The sequence below is a fragment of the Anopheles funestus genome, chromosome 3RL (genome assembly GCF_943734845.2).
Source record: "Anopheles funestus chromosome 3RL, idAnoFuneDA-416_04, whole genome shotgun sequence".
Lineage (NCBI taxonomy): Eukaryota > Metazoa > Arthropoda > Insecta > Diptera > Culicidae > Anopheles > Anopheles funestus.
Window position 1 is genome coordinate 32,695,793 of NC_064599.1, and position 12,947 is coordinate 32,708,739.

The following is a 12,947-nucleotide window of genomic DNA, read 5'->3' on the forward strand; positions in this document are numbered from 1 at the left end:
TACGGGGCGATGTGTTAGAGGATTTTTTGAGCCCTTGTAGTAGTTTTTGTTCATCAAAATCATTGATTTAAAATACAAAATATTTCATTTATAATACAACCACTAAAATATTAAACATACTTTACCTTTGCATTACTGTTTAGAATAACAAATTAATGGACTTTAATTTTCGGATCCTGTACAGAGATATTCTTTTCACACATTTCCCATTTTCCTTTGAACATTCATATATTTGAGACAAAATGTTGAAACATGTTGCGCGACAATCGCCTTTCGATTCCGTTCGATTTACTTACACAGCTACGCTTATACGATATAGTTGTTGACCAAGATGTGGGTTTGTTTTTTTCTACGCATAATACATATAAACAATTGATAATAAGCGATAAAGCGATCAAACCGTTCGTTTTGTTTCGAACAAAAAATGAACGCAAAACGTGTGCTTAAAACATTCCAAAAACACATTTTACACAATTAGTACGGCTGCTTACAGTAGGAGAGCAAAAAAGAGGGAGAGAAAAGCACTAAATTAGAGTAAGTAATTAATCTAAAGCTAAAGTAGGCAACATAATTAAACGGTGGCTTACAGCTAAATTGGTTTTGCGATCGTGTTTGTGTTGTTTTTCTTTTTTTTGCTTTGCTTACGATTAGCGATGAAATTATAAAACAAATAAAACAAATAAACTAGTAAACCATCATAATACGATTTCTTTACATAGGATCGTTACACACGAGGTTGTACGAGGCGAATAATAATACTATGATTTTATGTACGTGCATTCATTCAGCAACGCCAATCGTTTTCATACATTTACCATTGCATCTGTTGTTGTACTTGATTGCTTCTTGAACTATTTGAAAAAGAGTACTTAAGGAATGTGTGTGTGTGTGTGTTTTTGTTTTGTGAAATGACTTCCATTTCCTTGTTAAGGGGGTGGGTTCACAATAAACCCTTTTACTTCACTACCAGGTCCTATACACTAATGGCAACTTAAGAACACAAGAGCTCGGCTTCTTCATATATCGTTGAATGATGCGACACAGAGATAGGTTTTATTCCCTATCTAAAGAAAAAAAACGTTCTTTTTGCAGAGCTTTTAAAGTGCAAGCTTATGTACACACAGCGACGATGGTATACGGAACAAAAAAATATACTGCAATTAATATTATTTTTAATTTTTAAATCACTATTATTTAGTAGGATCACGCAAGTGTTGGTGCTATTCTGGTTGTAAAACAAACGAATAATAAACGTACATTGATTTTCGTTTTGTGTTTAATAGTAATCGGCTTAAGTACAATAAAGATCGATTTGATAAATAAAGTGCATGGTAACATACGGCTCTGTAGGCAATCTAACCTTTTGGTAGCACTTACAAAAAAATCGAAAAAGTCAAAGAAACTAATAACATTAAATATAATGAAAAAAGAAAAAAAACGAAAAAGTAATAAAAACAACTATCTTACTATAGCTAATATGCAATAGGTAAAAAGGCCATGGATAGGTGAATAGTTTTAGGTTTTTTTTTGCAAGAGCGCAAAGAGATGCCGAGAGGAATAGAGAGACAGGATAAAATTTTGTACGGTTCGTAAGTTCGAAATTAGTATGCTTTGAGATCAGTTTGTTGTATTAGGAAAGTAGTTACAAAACAACATAAAAGGTAAACTCTTTTTCTTTTGCATTCGAAAGTCATTGCTTTAATTCAAGTCATGTTTGATCCGAAAAGCATCCGTTTTTGTAGCAACAGTTGTTTTTAAATTGCTGCTTTAAATAGTTAAATAATTGTACCTAGTTACAATAGATAAAGTTGCACTACAGTATTTTTTTGCAGTTTTTTTTTAAATTTATTTATTTTGCTGCATAAACGATCGATTTGATCGTTTGACGGTTTTGGTGATTCGAATAAGTCAAGGCATGGATAACGCTAAATTAAACAGAGATAAAAAAAACTAAACGCCCAAAACAAATAACAAATTTGTAACTCGCACTGACTCACACTGACCGATGGACGCAATAATGGGTAAATATTTAGTTGAGAGAAATTTGTGTTCCCTTCATACCGTTGATGCACAAATAATTTCGTTACCTATTTTAGGCCGGATTTTGAGGGAGGAAGAGGAGAAGGGATGAGGAATCTGTCGGAATGTGTCGGAATGTGTCGGAAACATTTGAGCAAGAAATTAACGATCCAGTTCTAGTTAATTGTCCCCGAATCGGTCCGTTTTGTTCGTATCGTGGGCGTTGGAAGGATTTGTTGATGCTGTGGGTGATCTTTCGTTTGTTAGGATTTGGAAGGAAAGAGTTTCGCTAAATATGGGGTGATCTTTTTTTTGTTGGGTGAATTACTAAACGTCAAGCAATTGCGCACGCACGTACGTCTGTTGGTTTTTCCAGCTAATTCAAACATATCCATACAGCAAAGTGCGCAAACGCTACGTTGTGGGTGTAACCACAATTGTTCTGTAACCGTTTTTCATGCAATTGTTAATTTTTAAACCAAAAGTTTGCTGCAGAAGATGGTGTGACATTGTGGGCGTATTTTTTTTTTTTGAGGGCAAACTAAGAAGGAATCCGTTACCAATCCGTTCATAGGCGCATCATTCGACAAATATTGATGCAAACGGTTATCGCTTGCGGTTGCAAAGGGGATGATGAAACGGGATACTGTGCGGGTGGCCGGGTTCTCCGTTGCGTTGGAGTAGCTGATGAGTAGCTGTAATTTGGAAATTAACAGACCAAAGCCGAAATCGAGACGAAAACCCTATAATTAACACCCTTTCGATCGTCCGACTCGAGAGTCGTTTAGCAAAAGCATTAAGACTGGAATTCGTCAGTCGTTTTTTTTCTGTGTGTGAATTTCGGTGGAGGAGTAGAGTCATACTAAACAGGCATTAGCATCTTTTACGCACGTCCAAAGTTTGTGTGTAAACAATTTTACATCCACTGTTTGGATGTGGGTTTTTTCCCCCCTTGACGGAGAAAAAGATTTTCCATGCTGTGTCGTCATACCGTTCCGAGGTGTGGAAAGCTTCCCTTTCGTCTGCTTCTTCCCTTCCGTTGCTTGATTCGTTAACCGTTTGCAGCTGATTCACGTTCGTTTTTCGTACGTTCTATGCCGAGGGTGAAACGCAATGTACAGCTTCTCTAATGCACGCCTAGCGCTTATCAGGCTATTTTACTTATTTTTTGGTAAATGCCGCTTCATGTGAAGCGCTAAGTGATCACTGCGAGCGAAGCTGCGCTCACAGACGATGCACTTGAACGGTTTGGCGCCGGTGTGTTTGCGATAGTGACGCGTCAGCTCGTCGGATCTTGCGAAACGCCACTCGCATTCTGGCCACTGGCAGGTGTACGGCTTCTCACCTGAAAGTATAGAGAGAGAGAACAAGCAAAAAAGGGAAACAAATACATTAGTTCTGGTGGTGGTGGGAAACATATGCGGCAGAATGAGGGGGGTGTTCGATCCGGCACACAATAGAACTTGCAATCGGTTGCACTGATGTCTATAATTTCTAGCCTTTATTATCATGTCGCCATCATCGATTTGTGGGCAAACAAACGCAGAGGAATCTCGTGTCACTTTTACTTGGGGGCCGGCACGGTTTTGTAAAACAATCAATACGAACCGCGGTTGATTCGGTTGACAACGTGATGCTATTCTTGACGATTGAATTGCGATCCGCCATCACATTCGATATGATGATCAGCTTCAACTCCCACTTCCACCGAACGAGCGAACGCATGGAAAGAATTGAAATGGGCCAATGTTTGCCATTCTAGAGGACAATTGCACTCCGTTTGGTGCGGATACTGTTTCGGATTCTTCTCCGAAGAGATGTGCAATTCGTGTTGCGCCATAGCAACCGGGTGACCCTGCGCGACACTTGTGACAGGGGTGGATTGTACCCTGGAGTTGGAATGGTTGTAGGATTTATGGGATTATTAAAAGCTTGTCGTGAGCGTTAATGGCCGGACGGGTACAGATTTGGAGAAGCATTTGTTCCGTGCTGAATGCTGGGAATTGACCCTCGACGCATTAGATTCTCTTAGAGTCTCTTGATGCAATGAAGCTTTTGGAATTATGGTATGAAAAATGAAAGCCAAGCGCTATAAATGTTAAGTGGCAATTATTGCTCTACTTATGTCGTATTTATGTACAATAAATTGACTCTCTGTCTTACATTTGTTTTATTTAACTATGTTTGTTTTCTTAATAAATTGTATCTCGTATTTACACATCTATTAATCGTTCAAACTAAAGATGTGTTTTACTAATTATAAATAATTTATAAACGAACGCTTGGAAAAAAATTGTAATAAATTGTTAAGTTCAACATTTCGTTGTCATTTTTAAAATGTAAGTAAGTAAAGTAAAAAAATATAAAAGATAGTATAAGAAAAGCAAACAAAAAAGATGAAAACAAGTGCAATTAGAAGTAGAAACAGAGAAGGAACAAGAACAAAAATGATGACAAGTAAAAACAAAGAGGCGAAATCCAAACAGAAGATCACAAGAAGACGATAAAATAGTAGGAATGGAACAAAAAAGAACAAGTGGAAAAAGAAAAAAAATAGAAGAAAAAGAAGAAGAAGAAGAAATAAATAGGAACAAAGAAAAAAGAAAACTGAATGAATGACTGAATGAAAAAAGAAGAAGAACGAATTTGTTAACCCCAATATAAGCGTTCCAATATGATTTGATTTTTCAACTTGTTCTGTTTAATTAAACAGGATTTAAAACATCTTTACAATATCTCAATATCAGTTACATTTCTTTAACGAATCATAAAATAAGAATGAAAAATGAAATGGAAGCTAAAGAATGTAAACGTGAAAAAGGATCGTACAGCAAACAAATGTCGTAAATATTTCATCAACACGAACGATTCAATAAATTATTTGCTCAACTAAAATGATTCGCGCATTAGAATATGCATAGTTTAGAAGGATGCATTCCTCTCTTTCGATCAGATGCGACAGCTGAAGCGAGAAATGATCCTTAGACATTCCTAAGGGCCATTGAGTAAACTTAAGGTGCAAAAAAACACAACCTTTGCACAGAGTCTGATCATACACGATGGCAGAAAACGGCATCAAAAGTAACGTTCCATCTGAAAAAAAAAACGCGATGATGATGATGATGGTGGTGGTGCGATTATGCACTGCACCGAAGCCGCTCGGCTATGCGTGCGAGTATTTAACTTATTTCAATCACGTCGCCAACTAATGCAAACAAAACACTCCGCGAATGCTGATTGGCAATCGTACGCCGCAGTTTTCACATGCCACCGGTACGATCAGCAGCCCGGTGGTGGTAGGGGTTTTGAGGAAGGAAAGAGGAAGAAAAAAAAATAATACAAAAAAAAACACAAATCGGAATGTTCCGTTCAATAATTGAATAATAATTATGATCGCGATTATCGATTATAGTTTGTGTGGTGTTTTTTTTTCTCTCTCTTTTATTTCCATTGCACCTCGTGCGACCCTTTGGGCCACGGCCACAAAACGGTTAAAAAGACGAATTTACGCCACAAATGAAGTGTCGTCAGTTCCCAGCGTGTTGCACTTTGGTGTTCGCCTACTCTGCCATAATTCCACCAACAGCCATTATAGCATTCGACTGTCGATCAACGAGATCGAAGATTCTTCAGAATTTTTCAAGCGTATATTATTTATGAGCAGCACGAGTATGGTTGTACAAAAAAGGGGGAAGAATAGTGAAGCACCCCCCCAGGGGAAATCACACCGGCTAGCAAACGGTGTGACAGCATCGGCTGTTTCTTATCCGACACACCGATCATCCATCCAGTCAACCATCTGCATTCGTTTGCCGTACCGGAGGCACAGTTTGGATGCAGTTTGGCCCACGTTTTTTTTCCGAAACCGAAACGCGCCATACAGTCCAGATCGCCCTCCGGGGCAATGGCGCGTCTTGTACGTGTTGCATCATGTATGTATGCGAAATAAAAGAGAAGTAAAATAAATCCAGAGATACGTACGTACGGGTGGAACGAATTCGGAATTGGCGCTCAACTTTGACATTCACCATTTGGGTGCATGGTGCACCCGGGGGCCGGGGCCAAAAGAAAAGATGACAAATGATTTTCTAATGCAAATTTGCGATTTCATCACGAAAACAGCACAAACTCAAATTCTGGTGTATGTTTGTTAAAGTGTGCACATCCAACCATGTGTGGTTGTCGGTCCTATTCGAAGAGGGAAAATGGAATGGAAAATCTGCGGAACGTAAAAGGTGAGCATATGGATATGAGCATCGGGTGTGAAATCTTATCATCACGGTGCCATGTTTTTGTTTGTGGAAGCCCTGGATTAAAATGTCACTTTCCCATCGGCCGCAGGCCGAGTAGGATAGTTATGCAATCGGTTTAACAAAGGCTTGCGTAATGTACTTTATGTTCTAGGCAAGTGGAGCTTTTTTGTTTTGTTTTTGTGCAGAATAGAGTTGTGCACATTGAGTAAGATTTAGTGAGTGAGTGAGTTAAATCTTGCAATGAAGTTTATGGTTTCAACTCAGCAGAAAAAAATCATTAAAGCCCCAATGACTCTTTTTCTTACTTCTTCACGTTTTTACTCGTTCATTCTCTGTGCTGAGTAATGATTGATTCTTTTGCGGTTTTATTCGTTCACTCTCTGTGCGGACTAATAAGTAACAATTTAAACCCAAAAAGAATAACAAAACACTCACTCACTCTTATTGAGTGAGTAAAAACGCTAAAGAATGAGTCATTGGTCGGCACAGAGAGAGAGAGAGAGAGAGAGAGAGAGAGAGTGAGTGAAAAGTGACAAGCAGTAATTAAAGTATTAGGTTAGAGTAATATTTATATGACTCTCAAAAGAGTGAGTAAAAGATTCAAATCTTTATAACCACTCTTTCATTCTGTTTCAACTCACTGAAAAGAGTGACAATTCTCATCTCTAGTGCAGAATCTTAGGGCGGCCCGGTGGTGCATGTGATAAACGGCGCCAGTCCACACGGCCGGACCGGGTTCAAATCCCATCCGGACCGTCCCCCCGTAGCAAGGACTGACTATCCGGCTACGTGGTAAAATAAGTCTAGTAAGCCAGAAATGGCCGGCGTGACCTGTAAGGTCGTTAAGCCAAGAAGAAGAAGAAGAAGTGCAGAACCACAGAAGCAACGCGGCAGAGTAGTGTTGGGTGAATCTGATTCAGATTCATAAATCTGAAAGAATCTCTGAACTGAACGAATGAGTCTAAATCTCTATTCTCAGATACAGATTCATGAATCTGAATGAATCTTTGGAATAAATACACCCCCGGGATAAGCCCTTTTAATTTCAATTTGTTGGCTGGGAATAATAAAAGATTCATGAATCTTTCAGGATTCATTTTTATTTATGAAAATTGATTAATATTTTAGGAGTCAGCTTATGATTTGCATGACTCTTCACTAAAGATTCATATGAATGATTCTTTTCAAAAGATTCAATAAGCACAACGCTACAGCAGAGTATTTTAAATAGCCTGTTCTTGCCTTTACTAAAGCTTGTTCTAAAGACGAGGTCTATTTTCTCTCTCTTTCTCTCTCTCTCTCTCTCTCTCTCTCTCTATTCATTGCAAACAGCTCGTATGGTACTGGACACCGGTATGTATCAATTATGGATGCAAAGTAATACAGAAGCTAATTTTGTTTGTTCAACATTTTTGCGTTTCCTGCAAAGCTGCAGCCGACCGCCGTCCGCTGCGGTAATTAATCATTCCCATACAATTCTTAAGCTTGTACGACTGATTAATCATGCACGATCATGTCAATTAGTCTGGTCGCTCCTAAGTCCTAAGACCGTCCCGAAACCGTACGCAGCGTCCTCGGCGACGCGAACAGAACAGGCGTCATCACATCACTTGTAATCGATCAGAACACCTTGCCGCGATTAAAATGGTACCCAACCACACTGTACAAACCGGCAGCAGCACCATCTCGGTACCATTGCTGCTAATGATAATGATTAATCAATTATTTCATCAAACTATGATTGGAAATTATAACTCTAACTGGAGCAAGCGCTACCGACACCGTCCGGTGCCCGGATGCCGTACTGATGGCGGCCCTTTCGAACGCGCCGTCGTTTGGGTTTGCTTCGGGCATCCTCTCTCGGGTTTTGGGGACCGGAGGAGAGAGGACTTGTGCACCAGTTTGTCGTTCCGATGTCGGAATCGGAATCTAGGACACTGCAGGTGACATGAAGACGAAGGTGATCATATCTGGTTCTTCGAGGTAGGGAGGATGTTAAAGGAATGGAGTTCCAATGAGCGACGTGGACAAGGAATTATTGACTGCAAATCGAGCCACCGGGTGACCCGTCACCAAAACGCTTTATGAGCGGGAGATGACTTGATTCATGTTCTTGCCGCTGCGCAATACACTGTGCGCAGAAGCTTACCACCTCCAGGTGGACCCCGCTGTTCGGAAACCTTCGGAAAGCTTCCCGCGTACGTGGATTGGCCACGAGCGCGTCAGTGTTAGATCGTTTTGCTCACCGGCACCAAGGAAGCAGACGGTGCAAAACTATCCTCTAGCACACACCGGACCGGTCCAGATGTGGCCTGGGCAGAGGAAGTTTGATTTATGGCGGTGAGATTTTCATAGGATGTGTGGTTGTGCCTGCACCATAAGCTTGTCCGGCGGTGTACGCTCGGGTTGGAATGTTTACTCAGAAGCGATGCCAACAGTCGACGCGAGACCCTGACAGCCTCTGGCGAGGCTTACGTCGCACGCCGTTTGACATCGCAAGCCAACCGTGCGGGATCAATGTGATCTTGATTGTTTGTACGAGCATGTTTTTTCGATCGTCAAACAATCGGTACCATGCAGAACGAGATTCCAAAGGGAGTGTGTGTGTTGTAACGTGGTGTGAACGCAGAACGCCGATCAATATCGTCGATGATCGTACGCGAAATGGAAGGAAAACGTGCGCTGAAGTGTGCTGATGCACACTGCCGATGCTGAATTACACGCAAAACGCGCAAACCATCTAATAATAGTTAACTCTCCTCAGCACACGCTCTGCTGGGGTAATATGTAAGGCTGCGTTATGATCAATGTTAATGCAAAAAAAACAACAAAAGGGATGCATTAGCACAAGAAGAAGTCTGTTTTTGGCGGATCAACTGTGATAACTAATTATTTGCTAACGCGTGGGTTAGATGCCGGTGCTAAGTGCGCTCGTCAAAACCTGACATCGATCAACGTACGCGAGCAACACCCTTGTCATCACTCAGTCTGGAAGATGCGTTTCGCCCGCTGAGTAAGACATAAGCGAAGAAAGAGCGCTTACCGATGCAACTCATCGACAGTTGTAGGTAGTTCTGGTAAAAAAAACGTAAAAAAAACCGAAAACCTTAATGCGTCGAAAAGACAATTACATGGATCGCTCATTGTGGTCATATTTCAAACCCTCAAGCAAAGCGCATAATGGCGCAATGAAGGTACGTGTGCGTGATTTAAGGTAAAGAGGTCTGGTCGGTCCCCATTCGGTGGGAGGAAAATCCCTGCCAGGCTTCATCAATCATCTTTGGGCAATGTGTAATCAACACGCCTTTGGGGCCGAATGCGCCCGGATGGAGGCGACATCCACTAACGTCCGCCATTTGGCCAGGAGGTGGATTGGAGGGGCGAAGGACAAAGAGGTGGGGGGCTGGGGGATGGGGGTTGTGTGGTGATTTGCGGGCACTGCCTACATATGAAGGTTTCCCACCTTCCTAGTTTTTGCTAAACGTGTACGCATATGAGGCAAATTCACACTGGTGGCAATAAATATAGGGACATAAGAAGTTTTATTCTTGATCATGTAATTAGTTGATCATGTTGATCCTGATTAGAACAAATCATACAAAAATTATGTCTGTGTAAGTAAATTAGAAAAAAAGAAAAGAAATGTTTCTGTACTCTAGAAAATCGAGTGAAAAGTAACAACTGTCGAGTGAAGGTTTGTTAAATTTACTCAAAACAGTTTGGGATCTTAAAATGGGTGGGGAATCCATTTCTTAAAATAGGAAAATTCAAGAAGAAAAATCTGAGTTTTAGAAGAATACTAAGAAGGTAATATCTGATTGATCCATGATAATTTTTTTTAAATAAACAGGTTAAATAAACGAGTTGGTGGTGTATGTGTTAAACGGGGCCAGTTCCACACGCCAGGGTCGGATATCAAGTCCCAAATCGTAGCAAGGATTGAGTATCCGGCTACTTGGTACAAACAAGTCTAGCAACCCAGAAATAGCCGTCGTGAACTAAGAGATCGTTAAGCCAAGAAGAGAGAGAGAAAGAGTTTTAGTTTTAAAATCCATTGATCCATTGTTTATACGACTTTTATTAAAAACGTTAAGCATAGTTGCAGTAAACAAAGAAGAAAAGATTAAATGAAAAAAAAATGCATAGCTCTATAACTATTTCCACAACTGTCTCTGTGCGAATATGTCGTTTTGTGTGATTTTATTCGCGCTAAAACAAACGCACTTCACTCTATTGCATACGTTGAACGGTGTTTGATAGTGCGGAAAGTGACGAAAATATGGCCAAACGTTTCGCCCCGAAGCATGTAGCAAAACACGCATCAATCGAAGAATTAGCATTAGAAAAATCCACTTAGATCCTACGCAAAACCGTACGCGAATCAATACGCACGTATCGGGCGTATCTTAACCGGGACACGTACAAGGAGTTGGAGGAGTTTGGTGATTTACGGTGAAAAATGTTCCACACGTCCTGCACTGTTGCACCGTTCGGTCGTCGAACATGATATCGGTTTGAAGCCCGAAACTGGGCAGCCATTAGGCCGCCGCGCAGTGGAGTTTGAAGCACCACAGCGAAGGTGTGAAAGAATTTGTGACGAGCTGGCAAAGTCTGGTATTAATTGCTTTTCATTGTTTTTTATGGTAATTAATTCCGCGTGATTGAAGGAAAGCGTCCCGAGGTGAACCAAGTGCGCAGAAGTAAATGTTTGACGATCGCTTACCGCTCACAGCTAACATATCATTTCGTAAGCGTATGCGAACTTTGCAAATGGTGTTTAGAAATTATTTTCTATTATCGTAAAGAAATACTTCTTTAACGTTTTAAAAATAATACTTCATTCACATGAAATATAATATTAAGTAAAAGTATTATTGATGCATTGAAATGAATTGACAAAATCCCTACACAAAGCAATGTTTAATAATTATTTACGAAGTTATTTAATTATTCTTTCATATTATAAATCTAAAAATCTCATTTGGAATTAATAAAAAAGAAAATGAAAAACATTTATTAAAATTGTTTTTCTATGTTTTGATCGTCATTACCGGGTTTTCACCTTCTTACAGGGTGACACATTCATTCAATTGTTCAATTCCCATCTTGTGCTAGTTTTTTTTTTAATCTTTAGCAAAATATTAAATAAATTATTTACATTAAAATAATTCACTCTTAATGGACTCTTTACACATTTTTCCCTATAAATTTGAAGAGTGTTTTGAAGGACATAGTACATTACTTCACTAATTTGTTCTAATGTGTTTGTCAAAGAGATAATTTAATGTGTAGTCGTGCATAACCTAGAAGGTTTAAATTCTTCATATCACAATTGAATACTTTTGGCTATTGATGTGTACAAAGAATGCAAAAAATGTACGTAATTCGATCCAGTCTGACGGTTGAAACACACTTCCAGCTACTTCCAACTATTTCTATATATTTCAACGCTTAGTAGCAAACGATTCTAATAGCTATCGCAAGTGGAAGTAGCCACCGCATTTAACCGAAACTGGGTCCAGTCGATCGATATCTACCTTTCAGGCGGAGGACACGCTGGCGGATGGCTAAGAGATTTATGGACAGCGCTGGCAATAGTTTCCGTCCATTTTTATGGCATACCGAATCTGCAGGGTTGTACCCGGTGGGGTGAGAGGAACAAAATGGAATGACGGCTCGTGTCGAATCGCGCCGTGACCGGTCAGTGCTCCTCCTTGAGGAAGGAATGCTAATTGACCGTCGTCATCGGTTTTGTTATTTTTTTGTAGCTTTTATTAAAGCGAACCCAAACCAGACAAACTGGGTAATGGGGGTTACTATTAATTGGAATAGTTTTTTTTTCTTCTCCTCCTTCAGAAAGGACCTTTATCCTCTTGTGGACGGCCACTAAAACCGTAAGCCATTTTGTTCACTGTACGTACCAATTTGTCCACAGACGGCGTGCGGCAAAACCGCCATTGGTCCGGTTGGTTTGCGGTTGACGCTTCGCTTTGTTTACCCTTAAGGTTCGATATTATTGATTTGTCTTCATTTACGTATGCTAAATTGATTTAAAACCAAATAAATATCACCGATGAGGCGGCACACCGGTTAGCGGGTGTCTCACCCAGTAAAGGAGGTAGACAGTTTGTCTTGTTTTCGCTCCCCGGGTCCCCCCATTATAGCCGAGTGAGCCACGGTTTGCTGATGATGATGAAGGCAAAAACTGTGACTACTTAGCCACAGCACCGTGTGCACATAGATGGCGAGATGGCCGGACACGAGAAAGCTAAGAAAACAAATGAAGTAAAACGTTTGCAATCGCGGAAAAGCAACAGCAGCAGGTAACACGGGTAGCAAACACCAGAAGGAAAAAAAACATAGCGCCCTTTTGCATGGCCGCCCCCCTCCCGGCCATGAGGGGTGGAAAAACAGAGTGCAAAAGGTGGGCGCGTATGGAGTAGCAATTGAAAATGGAAATTTATTCGCGAATATAAATGAATTTGAATTCTAGGAAATTTTTCAATTAACTTTTTTTTTGCTCTTCAAACATACCGTACACGCTCTCGCTCTCTTTCACTTGATCACATTTTTGCTTCCCTTCGCAACACCCTTTCTTGCAGCACACCGGTGGTGGTCCAGTGGCTCACTCGAAGAGCTTCATCCTTATTACGATTTGCCTTGGCAAAGGTACAT

At 40.4% G+C, this 12,947-nt stretch overlaps 1 protein-coding gene across 1 annotated transcript in view; it reads right to left on the bottom strand.

The window, feature by feature from the left end:
- Positions 1-209: 209 nt before the first annotated feature.
- The window catches only part of LOC125769994 (dendritic arbor reduction protein 1), a 108,129-nt gene continuing 95,391 nt past the window's right edge, over positions 210-12,947 (bottom strand). The window contains exon 6 of the mRNA XM_049439121.1: positions 210-3,364. Within this exon, the coding sequence (XP_049295078.1) occupies positions 3,177-3,364 (188 nt within the window). The 3' untranslated portion in view covers positions 210-3,176. The remainder of the gene's footprint in view (positions 3,365-12,947) is intronic.